Consider the following 23,665-nt stretch of genomic DNA (forward strand, 5'->3'; position numbering starts at 1 on the left):
ACTACTAAAAAAAAGTGAGTAAAATTTTTTTTAAGCCCCCTCCAACTGCTAAAGAGTAGCAAAAAAATGTGTACTCTTTTTTTTTCTTTTTTTTTTAAAGGAAAAAATGTGTACTTAACGAAAGAGATTTTTCCATTATAGAAAAAGAGAGAGAGAGAGAGAAAGATGTACCGTATTTAAATGGAAAAAAAAAAGAAAAAGAAAAGAAAATGTAAGATAAACACTCTGTGGTTTAATTGGTTAAATTAGTGGAAGAGAAGAATAGGTAGAGAGAGGAACAGCGTGTACCGTCACGTCCCAAAGTATCTCCCTCACTCTCTCACTCATTTATTCATGCGCGTGGGGTCCACTTCCCTCCCCTCTTCCCTCTCTCCATGCTCAAATATCAGCCCCTCCCGTACTACTACCCCCATCAGAGCTTCTTGACGGCGACGTTTCTAACTTATCTTTTTCTTTCTCTCTCCTCTCTCCTCTCTCTCTCTCTCACTCTCTCACTCTGATTCTCTTCTTATCTCTCTCTCTCTCTCTCTCTCTCTCTCTCTCTGTATGTATTGTATCTAACTGTGTATTTGCGAGTCAATCCCTTCCATGTCCCTCCCAAAAACTACGCGTCCTTTCCATAACCAGAAAACCCTAGCTCTCTTTCTCTCTTTATCGCGACTGTTTTGGAGCTAATTGAAGCGTGAATTCGGTTCGACGGATCTAGGTCTTGGATCTTCTGGATCGCTCGTAATTATACATGGACGACGACGGAGGAGAGAAATCCGATCTAGGCCCCGATTTCACAGCCGAGTCGAGCTGGACTCAGCTCGGAGGCGACGGCGGCTTCTTCTTCTCCTCCGGTGACAGGGAGAGCACCATATTAAGCGAGTTCGGGTGGAGTTTTCCAGCGGAGGAGGATGAGGCCAGCCTCGGCGCCGCCCAGCACGACCGGTTTGGGAGCTTGGACGGGACGAACGCGGCCGCCTTCGCCATGGAAGAGAGGTCAGATTTGGCGGCGGAGTGTAGCGGCGGCGGAGCGGCTAGCGATCCGGTCGGATCTGCGTCGAATAATCCGTCGGTGTCTTCGAGCTCGAGCGAGGATCCGCCGGAGAAGTCCACAAGCTCCGGCGGAAAACCGCCGCCGGAGGTTATACCGTGAGTGGGCTAAAACCGTAAATTAACTTGTTTTTGTTGGGCTAAATGACGGGTTGGTTTTTTGTAATAAAACGGAAATCGGAATTTAGCTAATAGCTAGCTAGGTTAGCATGCTTAGGAAGAGAGAGCGACAGTGCAATTTCGCGTTCGTACGCTCGTGAAAAAAAAAAAAAAAAAAAAGGTGTCACAAGTACCACACCGCTCATGCAAGTTGTGGAAGGAAGGGACTTTCGTAATTTCGTTACTCAATAAAAAAAAAAAAAAAAGAAAAAATAGGTCAGCAAAAGGGAAATTGAGATAAACAAAGGGGCTTTTCTGGGTTTTTAAATTTACTTTAACCTCCTCAGCACCGCCGCTATTGCGGCGGGGATGGCGGGCAGTAAATTCTTCTTCCTTTTTTTTTTTTTTTAATAAGTTTTGCTTTCAGGTTTTGGGAATAAAACCGTGTGCTTGTGGGTCCTAATTTTTAATTTTCTTTTCTGATAAATTACGTAAAATTGTGTGGGGAAAAGTCGAGAATATAGTGGGGGAAAAAAAGGTAATAGGGAACAAAAATTTCTCAACTTTTTCAGTTATTTACACATTACTTTTTAGCAGCAAGATACTAATTAATTACCTTTTTATTCCAACATGAATGTTAAATAATTGGCTTTCCTTCACGGTCTTTGTTGTTTTCTTATTTAAGATAAAACTTGTAGTTTGTAAGTGCACCAACATTTGCATCGTTTATGGCTAAATGTGATTTTGTGTTCGAGTTTGCATTACGTAATGCTCCTTAAAACCATGTCTTGGTTAACAATTTACTCTTATTACCCATAAAAATTCTTTCTTCATGTCTTTGTATGGGCTTGCTTTGAGTTTTTGATTCATTGTTTAAGGGTTTCTCGTTGTTGATATCATTTGTATTTTTGGCTATGGAAATTTTACTACACACACACAAATTTACATGATTGATTAATGCAGTGCACTATCTCTCCTTATTCGGGAAAAGTTTGGTTTTCTGTTTGCTTAATTAGCTAGTGGGCAACTTTTTGGCGTACATATATAGTATCACATTCTCATTTATGTGCATGACAAATGATTTATACACGTATGGAGTAGTACTCCATCATAACATTAAATTTGAGTCATGGCAAAGCATGAAAGTGATCAATGAACATACATTGAATTTTGACTTTATATTTGAAGCACTGAAGTGATTCGTGATATATTATGTGTACAATGCCTGTTTGGAACTATTAATACAGTATTTCTTTTTCAAATTCCGCCAATACTATTAGTACATGATTTAAATATAGTCCATTTATTGTCACCGCAGCGCAGTACTTCCTGCTGTCTCACGATAATACTATTTTTGTGCTTAAAATTCTTTTTTTTATTTGTTTGTTGATTAGAGCTTTTCACCTAATTTCTAAATTATTGCTAACGAGCAGTCAGTTCATGTATAGTGACATTTTTATTAGCTTCTTTTCATTTCCCATATTTCTTTTTTCTTTTTAAAAAAAAAAAAAAGAGTTTCTGTCTAATTTTTCACTTCTAAGAGAAACATTTTGTGTTTATCCTAAAGAAGAAACGAGTGTTTATGCACTCCTACGTTTTTACAGCGCTTCATAATGCATGAGTACTTTTTTCCTATAACCATTCATTTAGTTTAAGTAACAAATTCATCTGATACCCAAGATGATATACGCGTGATTTTATGTTAATATTTGAGATTGAGGGTGTTTTTGTTTTGATAAATTTAATTCGGTATGCAGAAACAAGGTAAAAAAGAAAGGGCAGAAGCGAATTCAGCAGCCACGATTTGCTTTTATGACGAAGAGCGAAGTTGATCATCTTGAGGATGGCTACCGTTGGCGGAAATATGGACAGAAGGCTGTTAAAAATAGTCCCTTTCCAAGGTATGCAAACAAATATTATCTCTGTAAATGAAATGAAATGACCTCTCTTGAGCGAATTATTCAATTATCTATTTATCTTATAGGTCCTTTTCCAGTTGTTTAGATTTCAAGTTGCGTGAACACAAATATTTTTCTTGTATGAATTCTATTTCGACTTCTTTCAAATTGATAGACAGTATGCGTAGTTCATACTTTTCTTGTTTCCTTGATGATAAATATATATATTTTAATTATAAACCGAGGAAAAGAGGTGATTAGTACCAAGGAATTGAATACATCCCATCTATGTGAAACTCATTCCAACAGTAGTTATCCCGTGATTAGTAATAGAAAAATAATTTTTGTTGGATAGGTTGAATTCATAAAAGATAGATTTTGATAAAGTATGGCACGTGTTGGTCCGAATAAATAACAAATGTAATAAAAAAGGGAGGAATATATACAGCTCAAGTGATATCTAGCCTTTTTACTCATTGCTTGCAATACATTTTTACATTCACATATTTTATAAAGTCGACTAAAAATATTTATACAAATATAAATACTAGTAATATGATTTGTCTCTTCTTTAGCAGGTGAAAAGATTTGATTGCTAACATATTGGTGGAACTCTTTTCTATGTATAATATTTCTTGACCTTCATATGTGAGAGAAATTAGTTGCATTTGAATCCTTCTTAATAACGTTCTTTACATTATGAATGTTTTTAATGAATTTTTTTGTTGTATGACTACGATTCCCTACTTCCTCAAATTCTTGCTTTTGATACAAACAGTTTGATTAAATCTTGTTGTATAATTTTTATCTTTTGAGTTTTTTTTTTTTTTTTTGGCTGAATATTTATCTTGTGAGTTCATTGCGCTTTTTTATTGTTTTTGGTACTTAATAGAGTAATAGGATAGTCTTAATTGGACAATTATTCCATGCAAGTAATTTGATTCTCAATTATGCATTAGGCTAAATGCCGTCCTATACGCATATAGTTGCGTATTATAGCAAAAGAAATCGTAAAGAAGAACAAGTTCGGGCATCCGAATAATTGATTATACATTTATGTATGTGGCTCAAAGAATCAGTCTTTTGATTAACATTTAAAACAAATGGTTTGATTATATATTTATGTATGTGGCTCAAAGAATCCGTACTTTGATTAAAATTTAAAATAAAATGGTTTCCAGCTTATAACGATGCGCAAAATCTTACGGCCTTAATTATCATGTTTTGCAGGAGCTATTATCGCTGCACAAATAGCAAATGCATTGTGAAGAAAAGGGTAGAGCGTTCTTCTGAAGATCCCACCATCGTCATCACAACATACGAAGGCCAACACTGTCATCACACGGTAGGCTTCCCTAGAGGTGGAATTATCGCTCATGAAACCGCCTTCCCTGGGCAGTTGCTGCCGCCTGACTCGAAGTTCTATTATCCGACGATTCATCCGTTGCCCAGATCGGAAAATGATCATACTCCCGTTACCATGATCCAGTCCAACCAAGTGCCTAGCGAAGCTGGAGACTCCCATGTAGCAGTGCAAGAGAGTACAAGTACTCCAGTACAGGTTACGGATGAGGGATTGCTTGGAGATATTGTGCCTCATGGAATGCGTAGTAGGTGATCATAAGGTAAAAAGAGTATGTCGTCTAATCTCTACTCCAATCATATTAAATTGAAATTAGATGAAGAATATGCATTCACATCTCTAAATATACCGGTAGCTAGTCTTTTATTTGCTTGATGAATTAGCAAATCAGTGAGATATATAAGCTTTTTATAGTACTTTATTCTTCCGATGATCATTGGTCATTATTAGTTAGCTCCTAAATTTGCATATGAGCTCTCTAATTAGTGGTGCGCATTAATTCTGAAGACATCACTGATCAATCAAATAATATGATATTCAAATGAAAATTTGACAATCTATATAGAAATATTCATGACTATTATTAGTAAAGTATTTCTCACCACAAAATTAATCCCTATATATATGAAAAAATTGTATCGATAGCTAGCTGCTAGAACTAGACCATCCATCTCAAAGCAAAATGTATGTGATGTGAGGAACCGATGAGACAGTGAATAGTGGTGAATACTTAATTAATGGGTAATTGCATATATGGTAGGGCCAATTTCTAAATTGTGATGTGAACTGTGTACTTATATTGTTTCCCTGTGGCGATGCATCATTACCAAAATCATGTAGTTCTCATTGGCTAGAAACATATCTCTGTGACTGTTACGCGGGATCTACTACTTGTGGACTATATATCTTATCTGTGATTGAAATTGCCCACTTTATAATGTTTGCTTATCGTGCATCCCTCGGCAGCTTTTCGTTCAGCAAAAGGACACAACTTTAGTGAAGAGATTTGTTAAAATCACTGGAATGTTCTCATATATGACTAATTTCAGTTGTCTAGCTAGCTCTTTTTTCAACGAAAAAAGATGCAAGTTGAATCTTCGTTGTTGATAAATTATATAAAACAACTTGTCCATATGAAGCACGCGTGACTTTATCAATAGAGCTTTAATTAGTGCTATTCATTTGAAAATTTCTAACACATTTCCTGAAAGTCGATTTACAACCTGACATGTACCAATTCTCACTGCTGGAAAGTCCAGTATTTATAAAGACGAAAAACATGACTACTATGAAGTTGTTTTTTAAAAAAAATAAAAAAAAAATTACTAGAAAATTTCAGCGCAATAAGTTCATATATGTGGCTGATATTATCCATAAAACCGCTTACCTTTCTAATTGTGTTCTCTTGTTTACCATGCTTGATTGCATAAAGTCCTTCTGTTTATTTGGGAAGCTTTATATGAACTAAGTGCAAATTCAGTTTAAGACATGTGTCAAAATTTTTTAAAAAAATGATAGACAAATAAAATATTATGATGAAAAAGAATTAATTTCATATACCTCTGAATTTTGTATCTTGTTTTTACATGTCATCTGAATTTTGAAAAGTATTCATTTCATCCTCTGAATTATGTATCCTACTTACAATTATAAGACTAACAAAATGATAATGTGACATTACTTGAACTCTTATAAATACCTCTTAATTAAACTAGCTATTGATTTTAAGTCAGCTTGTCCTTTAAATCACTAATTTGTTTCAACTTGCCCCACTATTTTTTTTAAAAATCAGAGAGCAAGTTGATTCAAAATCAATACTTTATGGGGCATTTATGAGATAACATTAGTTCATAAGGTGTTTTGAACCAATTTTTTTTCTTGCTTCTAGGGGCTAGACAAACCATTTTCAAAATTCAGGGATATATTGAAACATAAAGTTCATGTGGCATTTATGGCATTTATGAAATTAATCCGGCAAAAAAATAATTAATCATAGTAAATAAGGCCTTTATATATTGTCATCATTACATCCAACATTTTACTGATGTTTTCATCGTATATGTATATATAACAGTAGTTAACCTAAATCTTCCTGTAATGTTTTACTAAGCACAGAAAGCTTTTGTAGGCATTGCATGCGGATGATCTCAAACAGTAAATGTTTCACATTTTTTTGACCAGCGACAACGTACCATGTCTATAATATTATCTGATCCGATCCCCAAATGGTGCTAGTTTCAAGAATCGAGAAAACGGGCGAGGTCTTTGTCAACTGTCAAAGTACTGGATAACACTTTTCCTGATCCATATAAATACATATGATCATCACTGAGTTTCCGTATCTCATGTATATTCATGCGCATGGCCTTATCAGGTACTCATCACATGTGTGGTCCACTCCACCTTCACTCTCATGATCATGAATATCAAAACTTTAATTCAGATTGCCATTTTGATATTATTCATCCATCCTCTATGTCTATATAAGTATATCATATTGAGCTAGCTTAATTATCTCTATTTCCTTCTAATTTGCTTCACTACCAAGAATATTATTGATTATAGGCATCATATATATAATATCTTTGAAAGCTGCTTTGCAGTTCCTTTTTGAAGGTAGCTAGCTAGCCAGCGAGACAATTAATATATGTATATATGTATAGCACCTCCTTTACTCATAGAGCTCTCACTATCTCTAACATAAATGTGTGCGTATGTATATATATATATATATATATATATTTTTTTATATCTTTTTCAGGAGAACCAGATGATTATCATCTTTTTTTTTTTTTGCCCTTTTTTTCTCCTTACTTTTTCCTCGGCACTGATTAGAAGAATATCACCAAAGGTATAGGTAGATATTAGATCGTCTGCTTTATTTATTTGGTTCAATATCTTTGGATTTCTCTTTGCTTCATGATGGTTAAAAAAAGAAAAAAAAAAAAAAAATTGAAGGAAAAGTAGCAGCATTACTGTGAGAAATCTGCCGGTTGCGCTGGTGAGTTTGCGTGGAGTTCCATGCAAATATGTTGCTATTGATTCAGAGTCAGCCGACATATAGCTTTTTTCACTCCTGCTTTTTTTTATTATTATCTTTTTCTTCAGGTTTACGTTACCAATTCAACATGATCATAACGTGGACGACTTTATTAGCCCAGTGACCTTTTGTCCTTCTTTTCTGTCTTCTTCGTCATTGGCTCGAGTAGATCGAGATTAGGAATTTTGTGCTCCCCACTTTACACCATTCACTTCACTGTTGCCTAATTGCCTTTTTCCTTTTTCCTTCCATTTTTAGTTTTATGATAATAGACGTATTAACCACCGATTAGACAATGAACTAATTACGGATCACATCCTTGTCTAGCTAGAATTAATAATTATTATCGAGAGTTACATATATATATATATATATATTTCTCTTTTGTTATTAATTATAGCTGCGACTGCTGATTATATATGACAACTAATAAATATGATTTATGCAATTCATTTATTTTGAAATAAAATATTACAACTTTAAGGATGATAATTGAGTGGGTGGTTTTAGTCACCAATTTCATGATCTTTTTTTTTTAACCGTGATATATGGGTGTAGTTTTTGTAGTCTAGACAAAAGGCTGTAGACAAAGTACGGCTTAATTAGCGCAATATTTTTTCATTTAAAAAAACTTAAATAGCCAGTTACTATTTTTAAACAGAGTAGTACCTCGCATAAATCTCTGTCGATCTACTCGTTATATGAATGAAAGCTAATTATATAGAACGCAAAATGTACATGTACGTACATATGCAAAATTACAGCGGATTTTTTTTTAATTTGTATGGAGGATTCAAATTTTATACTTTATGGTAGAGTCATATGCAAAATTATCATTAAATTATATTTGTAACCATGGGCTGATGGATATTCTATTTTGTGAAAATTTTGAGAAATTGTAGTAAATAGTATATTTTTGAAACTACATTAAGTAAATAACATATTTTAAAATTATTTAAAATAAATAGTAGCGTAAGTGGTAAATGAATTACTTATTATGTAAATGCATTTATGATCGGTAAAAAATACCTTACGTGGTAAAAAAAATCTTTAAAAATCTTTATTTACATAGAAAAAAATGTTTTTACCAGTCATACAAAAATTTTACGTGAAAAAATATTTTTACTAGCCATAAATGAACCATTCACGCGGTAAATAATTCATTTACTACGTAAATTGCTATTTATTTTAAATAATTTTAAAATATGCTATTTACTTAATTTAGTTTCATAAATTTACTATTTACTACATTCTCCCTTTTATTTTCACTTTAACATTTAAATAACCTCAAGAATAAGTGAGCATTAAGCAATTTTTAAAAAAATAAAAATAAACAAAAAATTAATTCTCATGAAGTGCCAACATCCTTAATAAGTAAAGAGATAAAATCATTTTGGTAACTTCTGTTATAATAAAACATCTGTGTTGTTAATAATATTAAAACGGTACATTCACCTTTAAAAAAATGTTCTTTTGATACCTTAAAACTGTTTTTAAAGATATAAAATGTTCATTATACTATTCTCACTAATTAATAATAAACTAGTAATTTTAAGAAAAAAAAATCTAAAATTACTTTAAAACATTCAAAAGTTAAACGATCACAATAAATTAAAATGTTTTAAGAAAATATTTTAAAAGTTATTAGTTTCTGTTTAACTAATGAAAAATGCAGTTTAGTTATTATATGTCTTAAAAATCAGTCTCATGGTAATGATTTTGGTCCCGTTCATTTTACCGATTTAAATTTAAAATTTAAATTTTACTATAATAAAATGTTATCACAAATAATTATATCTAATTTTTTTATTATAGTAAAAAATTTTAATATAAAATCACGTATGACTGACACTTTCAATCTAACTAAACCGACCCTTTATCTAGTAAATAAATAAAGAATATCAAACAGAACCCACTTGCTCTGACTGACACGTGTCCGATATACATGCCCTGAAGGGCTGCGGGTTTCCCGCCAAAATGTGACGGTGAAACTTTCAATCTATTAAAAAGGACCCCCGCTTTCCTAGGCGTGATGTGCGGGCGTGAATGCATATGCGTGTCCGTTTCATAGGGGATCCTTCCGCAGATTTCCCTTTTGACCGTTAAGACAGTTATGTGTCCCCCACCACTCTAGTTCCTGCAGTCTCAGCTCCATATTTATTCCTTATATAAATAATAAAAATAAAAAAACCGAAATTGTTGCAGGTTATTTCTCACTGTACTCGCCCTCACCAATCTCGTACGTGAGATTACCTTTACTCACAAGTCATTACTCTTTTTTTTTTCTTTTTTTTTTTTTTTTTCGGTTTACTACTCATTACTGTGATTACCATTTACCAAATTTCGTTTAGAACATATTAGGGAAGCTATTAGTAAATTTATTCACTTTTTAATTTACCATTGACTATGAATTATATAATGACTGAAAAAATCTTAAAATTTAAATAATATAATTTACATATTTAAGTTAAGGATTTTCTCATATTATCATTTTTTATTTTTGCGACTAAAAGATTTATATAATTAATATTAATATTCTAAAATTCTATAGTAAGTTTTAAGTTAAACTCACTTTTCGTGATTAAATAGTTCGGTTGATAATTCTCACTGTGATTTAAGGCATAAGGAATTTTAATTCAAAAATATCTTGAGAATTTTAATTATAAAAATTTTCAAGTGTAATACAATGTTACTAGTGTGCCAAGAAACACTCTAACACTGAAGAAGTCCTTAATTACCAATTAGTTAAATCAGCGTTATGCGAATAGCATTTTCGATATAAAAATGTTATCCGAGCTCAGAAATTAACACTATCAGTGATTATATCTTTACCGATACAAAATACAGAGAAGAATCAAGTTTAGAGTTTATATAATTCAGAAATAATTTAAGATGTAATGCCGTCCAATTTTAATACATCATTAAGAATTTAAATCAATATCGAATTATTCAGAGATTAATAACAAACTGCAAGTGAGCAGGTAGAAAAAAGACCCGTCGGAAAATCAAATTTTCCTGTTGGCTAAGTAATCACCTCCAAGTCAATACAAATTATATCTATTTAGAGGGAATCTTTGAGGATAAGATCAAAGGACGAGATTTAACACTGATTTGACGTGGTAGGTGAGGAAATTATGAGCTGCTCCACGTTTCTCTCTCATCTCTCACATTTTCACGTCACTCACACACACACACACACTCTCTCTCTCTCTCTCATTTCTCATCCTTCACCGTTCATGGCAGCCTACCTCCGATCACTATTCTGGTGTCAATTTTTGACACCTCCAACATCAATGCAAAGCTCTCATCGAGCTAACTCGGAATGGTTTTATGTGGCCGCTAAGTCCTCCAAACGAAGCCGCACTCACCGGCCAAAGTTTTGAAAATACTCAAAAATACCTGAAGCTTCCGATCGCAGACTCATCTTATGCTAAGTATGATTACGTCTATTAAGGTGATGTTATGTAGTAATATGTCATACTGCATACACAAAATAAGACAAGTGAAACAAAAAAGTTAAGAGTGTTATACTAACCTCCTGACCTAAAGGGAGGCACATGTTCAAGTTCAATTTTCTCGACCTAAGGGGAGAATTCAAGTCATCTCAACCTAAGGGGAGGCACTCATGTTTCAAGATCACGGTGTTGTTGGGACCTTGCGAACCCCAACTCCGCAATGATATTACGCAATTGGTACGAGCACTAGGGCCCATCAAGTATAACCAGATAAATTCATAAGAAATTACATTGTGTTATAGTGTGTAATGTCATGTCATACTGCATACTCACTTATAAGTCCAGTGAAACTTATAAAAATGAAATTAAGTGTCATAGCAGCCTCCGCGAGGGAGGTAAGCAAATTCTCCGCAAGGGAGATATTCAACTTGAGTATAGATTTAGAATCCTCCACGAGGGAGGTATTCTTTTTAGTATAATTAGGGTATGTTTAGGGACCTTCGCGAACCCTAACTTCCTGATGATCGTGCGTAATTGGTATGAACACTCTGGCCCATCAGTTTAGTAAGTTAATAAGAGTTCAATAAGATATTATCATAATTAAGTATAACTGGAACATGCATATTTTAGTATATATATTCACAATTGTTTTGCGAGATGTAGTTTCTACTTGTTGAGCGAAAGCTCATTTAGATATGTTCATGTTGTAGGTAAGAAACCTATCAGCAACTCTCGACAGGCAGTGGCGAGCGGTGCACGAAGGGTGGAGAAGGGAATGGATACCGTTCATACATAAATCTTCTGCAGTAAGATTAAATAAAATTATGTGTTTACGATTCATGAGATTTAAGTGTATATGCATGTATGTTATTGAAGACCAAGGTTGTAATTATACAACCTTAGTTTAGAAAGGTTTTAAAAAGTATTTGAAATACAAATTCATAAAGATTTCTAATTTAAATTCATCTTAGAGGATTTAAATTTAAGTTACAAAATGTTTTATGAATTGTTATTAATATGTTTTACGAAATTATTATTTCATTTAAAAAAATATGAGTATTTTAAGTTAAGTTTAAGATTATGTAGTTAAGTCATGACCATGTAAGTAGGGTCGTTACAGTAGGTATCAGAGTCGGTATCCTGTCATCCTATTTCACGTCGTCACACGTCTGTGTGACACCCCATATACCATCTCTTTTCAAGCCTTACTTACTATTAATCCTAAGGATGTGCCACAATAACTAACCTTCACTTTTCACTTATGCAAAAATTTGGGTGTTTCAAAATTTTCGCTTAAACAAGATTTCGTTAATACACCATTCTTATCATCTTTTTTAGCCATAATTATAATTATACAGTCATCCAATGTTTATGAGTTTAACCCCAAAACATATGTATTTACAAACCCAAAATAATACGCATGCAGCTTCTTCGGTCTGACAATATGTACAACGGTCAACGACGCAAACTCCCCTGCTTACTGTTCTACCTTATTCTTACCTTTACCTACAACACAAAGCAAACTTTAATGAGCTACATGCTCAATAAGTAGAGCTACAATTACACAATCTCATTTTAACATACGCATGCATCACAACATCCTAGGTAACTTATGCCAATCAATTCTAACACTTTATGCACATGCACTATATTTCTCTAGGGCCCTCCCGGTACTACCGCCGGCTTTTTCACAATTTGACCACATGCCAATTTCTCAAATCATAATATCAGGTTCCCCGTCATCACCCACATGGCTTGAAGGAACGATCAGCGCAATGAAAATCACAATATCATAATATAGTCTTTGTCATCACCCACTTGGCTCGAGAGATTTGCACGCCTCAATCACAATTTCATTAATCACAATATCACAACAGGAGTCCTTTGAAGACTTGGCAGTACTGGCCTATCATGCATGATATCATATGCTCAATCACAAGCAATTTAACAATCAGCGTGATGTTCTACCTTGTGTACAATATACTAGCACAGGCATGCCTTCACAAAATATACACATTGACAATGTCATAAAAATTCACATAATAGCATATTAGACATTCCATAAAAAGTCTATCAAACAAAGTTTACAGGTGCTGCAGAGAAGCCATACTCTACTTACATGAGTTGCTTAGCAAAATCCGAGTTTAACTCTCTTCGCTTCCCTTATTCATTTTCCTTTCTACTGTCCAAAATAAACAAATTGACCATCGTTATTAAAGCTCAATAGCTCAGCCATAAATCAATTTCTAACTCATAATCATATTCTCCTAAGAATTAGAAATTCGTAGATTCGTCGATCCTGACGGGAAAATTCATAAAATATTTTCTATATCTCCAAAAATTTCAAAATTAACTCCAAAACAAAGTAGACATGTATATCTTTCGAATAAGCTACATATGCCTAAATCTGACCTTTCTAAGTACTTCAAAAATAGTTCTTAAGAAATTAAAATTCTGTTTTTTCTATTTTTGACAGCTTTTAGAAAGTTTCTATACGAAACTTCCTATGCGCACAACTCAGGCTACAAAACTCTAAATGAGGTGATTCCAACTCTCACATATCACTAATAACGTGTTCTAAATATTAGCAAAATGTGGTTTGGGTGCAGCACTCCTGTTTGAAAAATTAAGAGCCTTAGTTCTTTATTTTATCAATTTCAGAAAATGGTAGCTTTGACGACTGCTACGAGAATATTCACAAAATATTCTATGTATCTTCAAAAATTACAAAAGTAGTGCCTAATCAAAGTAGACATCTAGGGCTTTCTAAAGAGGTATTATAAGCTTAGTTTCGGGTTAATTAAGGCCTCCAAAAATATGTCACACCAGATCAAAACGTTCTGATTTTTCTGCAGAATTTACAGACTCATGCCTAACTTTAAAAATGCATAACTTGAGTTATAGTTGTCCGTTTGAGGTGATTCTTATGGCTATGCACATCTTAGGATCTATTTTATGAATCTACTAACATCAAGACCAGAATCTACGTGAAAAAATCAAATCTGCTAGAGAGATCTTAGAGCATGTTGTTTCCATCCTAACCTACATACACAAAAATAATTTTTGTAGACCAATTACATGCCATCTACGAGAAACTAGAATCACGCTAAATAGAGAAAAGAAAAAAGAAAATTTTCCTTGCTTATCAACGAGACATAAGTAATGTCGCAAGGACGTTATACAACCGAAGAACGACAATATATCATCATTTAATCTATCAATCTAAGAAAATTAGGAAGAAACAATTTCAGATCAATTCAATATATACACCCCTCTGAATAGCAATACGTAGCACATATAGAATAGCCAAAGCAACGAGAAGCCATTAAAAATTTCCTAACAAAAGACATAACCTGTCTTATGATTTAATGACATTTAGTCATTAATGGGCAGAATACCAACCTAAAATAAGGAGATAGAAACGTTTTTTAAAGACACTAATAAAAATTACTTAGAGGGAGTAGAAGACTCACCCTATCGAGATTTGTAAGCTAAGAAGACCACCTCATATAGAAGTGGTCCCTTTCTAGTTCATAAAGCTTGCAAATAAGAAAAACTTATGAAGTAAGTAAGACCAAGGGTTTTAAAGTCAAACACTGAAATTAACTACGATAAAATACAATCCTTTTATGATAGAATTCCTATAACCACTCAATACGTACAATTAGAAGTAGAAATCCTTTGGGATCAATGGTCGAGCGAACTAATAATAGTATAGCTTTCATGTAAGAAGAGGGTCTAACTACATAGTCGATAGTCTGAATACCCCAGGTTGTTCTTTTAAGAAAACCATAACTGAGCTTAGTCACTTAAAACAAGTTTGAACAATGGCGTCAAAATTTTTTTGGGACTCTCAGTAAAAGACTTCTAAAATTGAGACTACAAAGCTTGTAATGCGTCCCTCAAGAGACGATAGACATAAAGGAATGACCACTGGAAGCATCGATGTGATCTCCCTGATAAGTGTATAGACGATAAAGACTAGAGAACTAATGACGTCTAGCCAATACTATTAGTAAGAATAAGAGTAAGATGTCGAGGCTTGGGACGTAGCAGACGTCTAAGGACCATATATACGCCCCTTCCGACCCCAATAAAGAGTACCTTAGTGTTAAGTTAGAGATAGTAAGGGGAGGATGACACGTATAGTGTCCACCGATTAATGTAGAACCCCTGAAGTTAGTATTATAAACCGTCCTACAATGGGAATTATGCAATAGGCAAACAGGGTTTATCGAAGTCCTTCTAGCCTCAATAAAACTAACAAGAATACGTCATTTGACAAGCTAGAACACATGGTAACAAAAAATTAGTAACCATACCTAGAACCGGAGTGTTACGAGCAACACATTATAATTTTTGTGAAACTTTAGAGCTCGAATTTCATCTAAGGTCTTAGAAATAGGTGTCAAACCCATGTTGTCCATCTAAGGGATAGATGGACAAGATTTCTTCTTGCGAAATTTAGAAAACATCAAACCAGTAATTGGAATACATAGAAATGTCTCCTAATTATTCTTCCTCTCTTTTTGTCTAACCACAAAAAAACAAGTAGTGTTGTACGAAAAGTACCTACCAAGATAAAAGAAAACCCCTAGTATACCTGCCCTATTCAAGAAGAAGACCTTGTGGAATTTAAGGTTGAATACCAAGAATTATATTAAGAAAGCTCAAAATGTAGAGACTAAAACCATGAAGCGGGCCACCCGGAGAATAGAGAGATCATGACGTCAAACACTCCAACCCATAAGTTATGGTCATCAGTCAAAAGCTTTCCCTTAGAAATGTTGATTATAGCAATTGTTGGTTTCTGAATCAAATTCAGGTGTGGAAGCGTGGTAATGCGAATCGGATCCGAACAAAAATTTCACAAAATTTTTACGAACGTTATAGATTATATTAATTATACAATAATAAATTAATCTCATTAATTTATAACAGTGGATACCTCGCCGACGATTAGGATAATAACTTAGAGTCTTTGGCCAACGAACGATCCTTGCTCTAAAACTTTCTTAGAAATCCTAAGCCTTCCTCGTCTACTCCTTGAAACTTACAAGACGTAGAGTGTGGGCTCAAGGTAATTATCGGATCACTCAATAATTTGTATTCTTTCACTGTCAATGCATGTATGTGAAAGAATTAGGAAAATTAGAAGAACTTTTCTTCTCTTTTCTCTCTTAAAATTTGGCCAACTCTTGTGAATTAGGGAGAGAAAAACTTTTCTACCACTTCTTCAATTCCAATTTACTATTGTCTCCTATTTATAGACAATTTAGGAGAAGCCTTTTCTTCTTCCTTTGAAAAACTTGTTAAACAAGTTAAACCAAAGCTTGTCAAACAAGTAAAGGTTTACTTCTCCTTTGAAATTACTTGTCATGCAAGTAAACCTTGTCCAACAAGTAAACATTGTCAAACAAGTTAATTTTTTACTTATCAAACAAGTAAACCGGATTACTTGGAGAACAAGCAACTAAATCCTACTTGGATTCTTCCCAGTGTCACACACCCCTGTGGTCCCACCACAATGTGGACCTATAATTATGAGCTCTAATAAAACTAATAATTAATTAAACTCTTTAATTAATTAATTCCAAAAGTTACTCCACTAAAAACTTAGAATTGCACTCTTAAAATTATAGACATAATTTACTTATAAGAACTTAAAGTGTCCATTTAATATAGACACTACATATATATCGATTCTCCATAAATAATTCATAATTAGAGCTAGGTAAAAATCGCTAACCTCTCTAATTACTTCTTTATCCTTGAGTACTATTGATTCTGTAATGACTAGTATATTCAAAAAATACATTCATGAATACGAGCTCGTTACTTATTCAAGTACCGAATCAACCCTCAAGGGAATTATTTATCTACTTCTTCAAAGAAGAAGGAATGGATTACATCCTATATATTAGCATTCTCGACTATCCATTTCATCATGTTCTCAAGATATAAGTAATAAGATTTAGTATCTCAAAATCTGTACTGAGTAAATTAAAGAACGCGAATTAACAAATAGACGTCTACTAACAACTCAGGATTGAGATCATTCTATATATGACCATCAGTAAACTCAAATTTGATTTTCTATATTTAACGAAAATTATCATAAAATCAAATTATGTATGTGTCTTAGTTCTGCATAATCTCATTATGCATAATACACTCATTCAATATCCTTCTATATTAATGATGTGAATAACATCATTCCATTCTTAATGGGAATGACATGTATTAGTAATGTTTTAATTAAAGATTTCAAAACATTAATTAAATTCGTTACGAAAATCATTTCGATTACTTTCGTATATAATACTTATATACAACATTTAAGGTTACATAAATAATCGCAGAATTTTCAATGATATTCATAAAGTATTCAATAATACATGCACATAAATAATGAATAAACTATTTTATTAATCAAATAATAAAATATCCTTATTACATCTCATGCTTTATGGACACCATTCCCAACAGGAATAACATACATCCATCAACTGTGAATCAAATGGAGTCTAAGGACTCAATTAAGTCCGGATTATGATAATATGAAAGGAGTAAGAACAAGTATAAGTAATAAGTTCACGGCCTTTAGTATAACTTAGACTCGACAAGGAAAAAGAATAGATGTAGAAAACCATTAAGTAGGGCTGACAAAACCTTTAACCAAAATCTATAAAGGAATCCTAGAACGAGATAGGACACTAAAGTGGCCTAGAAAAGAGGAACACGTAGCCAACTATGTATACGTTATCCACATGTAGAAAGAATTGAGACACCTCATGAAAACTTTCATGATGGAAACAAGATGGATTGGAACTCAGAAGGAGAGATGAGCAATACGAACGATAAAATACCATAATACGATTTGTGCATGGATCAAGTCATCGAGCAAATAAAACCGGTTAGGCTAGAATGACTTCTAATTTCCTGAGGAAATAGACGCTCGAATGACTGGGTAGGATTTTAAAATAGATAGATCATAGTAAAAACTCTGCTAATCTCCTATAGATTAAAAGAGATTGTGTAGTTTTACACTTCTTAGAAGAGCATATCCTACTCAGTAGTACAAAATTTAGATTTAGAATGACCTTTTGCCAATAGAATGGTTACCAGAAGGCGTAAAATCTAAGAATAAGTACAAGTAAATATAATCAATAGTTTAATTTCTATACGCTCAGAGACTCTATCCACCCCACAATTTAGTATTACGGAAGAACTTTTAGTAAGAAGAGAGATGAATCTCTAACTTACCTTTATGTAGTTAGAGGAGACTAGCCAGAAGCACGCCAGTTTTTATTAAAATTATCCAAAATGATTATGGTAATCGAGTAGGAGTTAGAAAATTTCCCATAAATAATATAGAGGTCACCAGAACATGCGGATTATAAACCTTAAGAATATTATAAATGGAGCAAGACATATGTAAGAGAGATATAAAAGGATATGCTTACGGTCAAGAATCATTGGGAAGTTTTAGAGCAAGTTAGATGAGCATGGTTTAGACTATAATTACCGTAGGCCTCATAACCGGAGGATAAAAGTCCATAAATAAGGTGATAAGATGATGAACCTCCTAACCAGTCCCCATGTACCAGATTATGATATGGATGCAGATATGAAACCTAGGAAAAGGATTTTGCTTAGTTCATATCAAAGTGCCTTACTTCCTAGGAAGTTAAGGCAGAACATCAGCATCCCTCAAGAGAATTCCAGAATGGAAATGGGGTCAAATCACGATAACGCTTGTAGTAGGATTGTCTAGGACATCCAACGATAATGATGCAATTTAGGTAATCATCAACCGACTGACTAAATCTGCTCACTTTGCCGTAAAGCTCAGTTATTCCTGTCAAACTACTAGTCGAATTATACGAGTCTAAAGATGAAATAGGCTCTAATTTAAAGTTCAACACAACTTTTCACCGTAGATAGATTGTCAATCTAAAAGGACTGTACAGACTTTAGACGATATGATGAGAGCACCGTGTCATAGATTTCAAGAGCAATCAGATCTGGTTTTAGTTCGCGAAGAGAAAACCCTTAAGTACAGGGTAAATCCTCCAGTCAAGACTTTGTGGCAAAATTGTCTAGGAACATGAAAGAGATATGAGAAAAGATACCTTGGTTCTAATTTTAAGGACGAAAATTCCTCAGGGGGATAGAATGTAATGACCGAGAAAATCTTAAAAGTTTAATAATGTAATTTACATATTTAGGTTAAGGATTTTCTTATAAATATCATGTTTGATTTTTGTGACTAAAGAATTTATGGAATTAATATTAATATTCTAAAATTCTAAAGTTTTAAGTTAAATTCACTTCTTGTGATCAAATAGTTCAGTTGATAATTCTCACCACGATTTAAGGTAGAAGAAATTTTAATTTGAAAATATCTTTAGAATTTTAATTATAAGAATTTTCAAGTTTAGTGCAATGTTAATAGTGTGCTGAGAAACACTCTAACACTCAAGAAGTCCTTAATTGCCAATTACTTAAATCAGAATTATGTGAATAGCATTTTCAATATAAAAATTTTATCTGAGCTCGGGAATTGACATTACCAACGATTATATCATTACTGATGCAAAATGCAGAAAAGAATCAAGTTTAATGTTTATTTAATACAGAAATAAATTTAAGACTTAATGCAGTCTAATTTTACTACATGATTAAGAATTTAAATAAATATTAAATTATTGATAAGGGACTGCAAGTGAATAGTAGAAAAAGGACCCGTTAGAAAATTAAATTTTCCTCTCAGATAAATAATCACATCCACTCAATACAAACTATATCTGTTTAAAGGCAATCTTTTAGGATAAGATCAAGGATGAGATTTGACATTGATTTAACATGGTACATGATGAAGTTATGAGATGCTTCCCATTTCTCTCCCCTTCCTCACATTTTCACGTCATGCACTATCTCTCTCTCTCTCTCTCTTCATGGCAGCCCACCTCCGATCATTATTCTAGTGTCAATTTTTGACACCACTCACACTAATGGAAAGCTCTCATCAAGATGATTTCAAAACGGTGTCATGCAGCTGCCAACTCCTCTGAATGAAGCCGCAGTCACCGGCTAAAAATCTAAAAATACCTGAAACTTTTGATCGCGATATCTTTATCGTCTGACCTCCGATCGATGTGGTTCTAGACTCTATGGACTCATAACGATGAGACGAACAAAAACCATGCCGCCTTACCCATCAATTCTCACTGGACCACCATCACCAGAGCTGTCCATCTCCGCTACCATAACTTTCTTGGTTTTGTATGATTCTGACCACCGTTTTTTATACCGCCGGTGTCAATGGTTTCATAGGGGGCGATGATCAAAACCCACACCTTAGTTGCATTTTATCGCCTTTGTGAATCAGAGATTGAAGCCACCGTCACACACCGCCACAGCCACGATTGAAACCATAATTTCCAGCAGCAATGAGATAGGCTTTGGGTACCAAATCACTCAGAATTGTACGATGAACAAAAGCCCCAACTAGATTGCATGATTCAAGCATCGTACGTTGGAAATTTTAGGCCACCATCGCTCCCTGCCAAGGTGAGATTCAACCCATGCTTTCCAGCAGCAATAAGGTGTGTTACAGTGTCAAAATGCTCAGAGAGGTTCAAGGAAGAAAAGCCTCATGTCAATTTCAAGATTTCATTACCGATTGATAAAGATCTGAGTCTCGGGATTGTTTGTAAACCCATGCTTTCTAGCAACGATGAGGTGTGTTACAGGTGTCAAAATGCTCAGAGAGGTTCGGGGAAGAAAAGCCCCATGCCAATTTCAGGATTCCATTACTGATCGATGAAGATCTGAGTCTCTAGATTGTTTGTAATTTACTGGTTAGATTTATGATGTTAGAGGTTTAATTTCATCAAATTGACTCCGACATTGCACTCAGAAGGGTCGAAATAGGGAGTAGGTCTGAGCCCATCCTCCAAAACCACTGTCAACGCCACGCACCGGCAATGCCGGCCAGCTTTCAGCGAGCTTAATTCTCTAGCCACCCAACATCCAAACGTTGATCCGAGACCACTTCTCGACTCGTTTCAACATTTTGAGTGCAATGGTGCACTCTGTTTGGCCAAATTCCACCCTATTAAAAATGGTATGGTATCGATTACACACGAATCGAGGCGATTCAGGCAGATCAAATAAAGTTTAGAATTAGGTATCCAACGCTTCACTAGGGATCATTCATAGTGCTTGAGGTTTCTCCCATAACCAGTTTGAAGGAATTATGTAATGGAACACGACGAGCGAGGTAATACTGAAACCGTTTAGCTCAGAATAAAGGCAAGTACAAACCTTGCCTACAGTATAATTAATGACAAGTAATTTAAAGCATATGACGTCCATGGGATACGTTAATTATGAAATTAACGAATTATGTTTATGTTCATGTTATAAGCTGAAAAAGGTTTTTGTAAAACTTAATGATTTTCAAATAAACATTTAAGGAGGAAATCATAAAAGCTTATACGCTAAACCCTTAATTTTACGACGTTAAATACGAGCATTGACACTATTATGAGCCCATCAAATGCGGTAAAGTAAAGTTTATAAAAAGTTTAACTTATGGATAATAATTTAATTAATTATTAAATTAATTAATTAAATTATCTTAGACTTAGAATATGGTTAAGGAAGTTAATTCATTATTAAAATTAATTAACTAAATTATATAGCTTAGTATATGAATAAGAGGGTTAATTAATTTCTAGAATTAGTTAACTAAATTATTAGACTTATTATATGGATAAGATAATTAATTAATTAATTAATTAGTTATCAACTTAATATGAATTTGTAAAAGTAATTAAGGAAGATAGAATTATGAGGATTTGATTAATCCTTATAATAGAAATTATAAATTTTTACGATCCTTAATAAAAATGATAAATACGTTCTAAGAAAGGATTTAATTCCTTTATGGCTATGCTAAATAAATATAGCATACTAAAAGTTAATCTCACCCTCTGAATGAGTGCTCCTTTATAGAACTTAGCTATAGAGAATAGTAGATCTGCGCGAATAGAAGATTTTACTTTGCTGGAAACCATGTAAGTAGCAATCTCGCCTACAGCATGAAAACTACGGTTTTCAAATGCAGATATTTTAAAGTGTTTTATGAAAGTCATAAATATGTTTGATCAATATTATACCATGTTATGTCATGTTATGCTATGTCACAATATGCTATGTTATCTCACGGTATGCTATGTCATGTCATGATATGATATGATAAGAAATGTCATGATATGTTATGATATGTTATGTGTTGTTATGCGATAATTAATTATAATCGCAGACTCATGTTATGCTAATTACGATTACGTTTATGAAGGTGATGTTATGAAGTAACATGTTATGTAGTAAGATAATAAGAGTTTAATAATACATGATCATAATTAAGCAGAACTGGAACATGCATATTTTATTATATGTATTCACAATAGTTTTGTGAGGTATAGTTCTTACTTGCTGAGCGAACGCTCATTCAGATATGTTCATGTTGTCAATAAGAAACCTATCAGTAACTCTTGACGGGCAGTGGCGACCGGCGGACGGATGGTGAAGACAGAAATGGATACCGTTCACGAATAAATCTTCCACAGTAAGATTAAAAAAAAATTATGTATTTACGGTTCACGAGATTTGAATATATGTATGTGTGTTATTGAAGTCCGAGGTTCTAATTATACAACCTTAGTTTATAAAGGTTTTAAAAAGTATTTGAAATACAAATTTATAACGATTTATTATTTAAAATCGTCTTAGAAGATTTTAATTTAAGTTACAAAATGTTTTATGAATTGTTATTAAAATGTTTTATAAAATTATTATTTCGTTTAAAAAATTCCGAATATATGAGTATTTTAAGTTAAGTTTAAGATTATGTAATTAAGTAATAGTCACATAAATAGGATCGTTACAAATTATGTTCTTTGTTAATATATTATATATTGAGTCCAACCTTTAGTTTATAGTTTTCAGTCCAATTTTTATTTTTGAGAAAATATGGTCTTAAATACTGTAGTGTTGATAGGTAGAAATGAATTCACATAATCACATTGAATGTCCAAGCTAAAGATAAAATTAAAAATTAAGTAGATGACGAAAAAAATGGATCTGAAATGGATATATGAATAAAAAAATGGATATATGCGTTTATTGTTGCACTGGGAAATGGACGTCTACCTATGGTCCAGTTTGGAGGAAGTGGTGAAGTGGGGAGCCAAGCACGTGATGGGCTCACAAATTGGGCCCATAGAAAATGGCGCAAACATTAGGTCTATGTGGAAAATTTCTAGCCCATCTCCATCAAGCGACAAAGTTGGACAGCTAGAGCCCACTGCATACAAACACACCTCCCTATCTAGCCGCCACCCCACTGCATCCTTCCAGAAACAAAAAAATAAAAATAAATAAAAATAAAAATAAAACAAAACAAAAAACAAAACAAAATCATTTATAGCAAGAGTTCTTCCTATGATCCAAGATAAACGCCAAAGAAAACCTCTAAAAAGGTTTATGTATACATATAATTACAAAAATGCATTAAGAAGGTTGTGATTTTGAAGATAATTAGGTTGTGCCTTGTGGTAAGGTTGTAATTCGTCTTTATTGGTAGATTTGGTCTTCTTTAGCGAGCAAACTTATAATTAGTATCATTTATGACTATATGTCTGTTTATTAAATGCAAATTTTTTATTAAAAAAAAAAGAAAAATAGGAGCAACCCATTT

At 33.4% G+C, this 23,665-nt stretch overlaps 1 protein-coding gene across 7 annotated transcripts; it reads left to right on the forward strand.

The window, feature by feature from the left end:
• The first annotated feature begins 395 nt into the window (after positions 1-395).
• Positions 396-11,667, forward strand: LOC21390075 (probable WRKY transcription factor 57). 7 transcript variants are annotated; one of them, XR_002903341.1, is made up of 5 exons: positions 396-1,137; positions 2,895-3,038; positions 4,266-4,660; positions 6,527-6,772; positions 11,604-11,667. XR_002903341.1 is itself a non-coding variant. In XM_024174101.1 (4 exons), the coding sequence occupies exons 1-3, from the start codon at positions 740-742 to the stop codon at positions 4,651-4,653; spliced, it is 930 nt and encodes a 309-aa protein (XP_024029869.1). In that variant the 5' UTR covers positions 396-739; the 3' UTR covers positions 4,654-4,669; positions 6,527-7,049. The 7 variants fall into 7 exon arrangements, 5 of the variants coding, with proteins under 5 accessions (XP_024029869.1, XP_024029872.1, XP_024029871.1 ...); XR_002903340.1 differs by lacking the exon at positions 11,604-11,667 and adding an exon at positions 7,507-7,754; XM_024174101.1 differs by lacking the exon at positions 11,604-11,667 and having other exon boundaries at positions 4,266-4,669; positions 6,527-7,049.
• The last annotated feature ends 11,998 nt before the right edge of the window (positions 11,668-23,665 follow it).

Source organism: Morus notabilis, unplaced genomic scaffold (assembly GCF_000414095.1).
Source record: "Morus notabilis unplaced genomic scaffold, ASM41409v2 Scaffold2144, whole genome shotgun sequence".
Classification (NCBI taxonomy): Eukaryota; Viridiplantae; Streptophyta; class Magnoliopsida; order Rosales; family Moraceae; genus Morus; species Morus notabilis.

Excerpts from the sequence above, each read along its gene's own strand:
- LOC21390075 (XM_024174101.1), top strand. The coding sequence starts at position 740 with ATGGACGACGACGGAGGAGAGAAATCCGATCTAGGCCCCGATTTCACA. Across the intron at positions 1,138-2,894 it reads CCGCCGCCGGAGGTTATACC|AAACAAGGTAAAAAAGAAAG; the intron begins GTGAGTGGGCTA and ends TTCGGTATGCAG. Across the intron at positions 3,039-4,265 it reads AAAAATAGTCCCTTTCCAAG|GAGCTATTATCGCTGCACAA; the intron begins GTATGCAAACAA and ends CATGTTTTGCAG.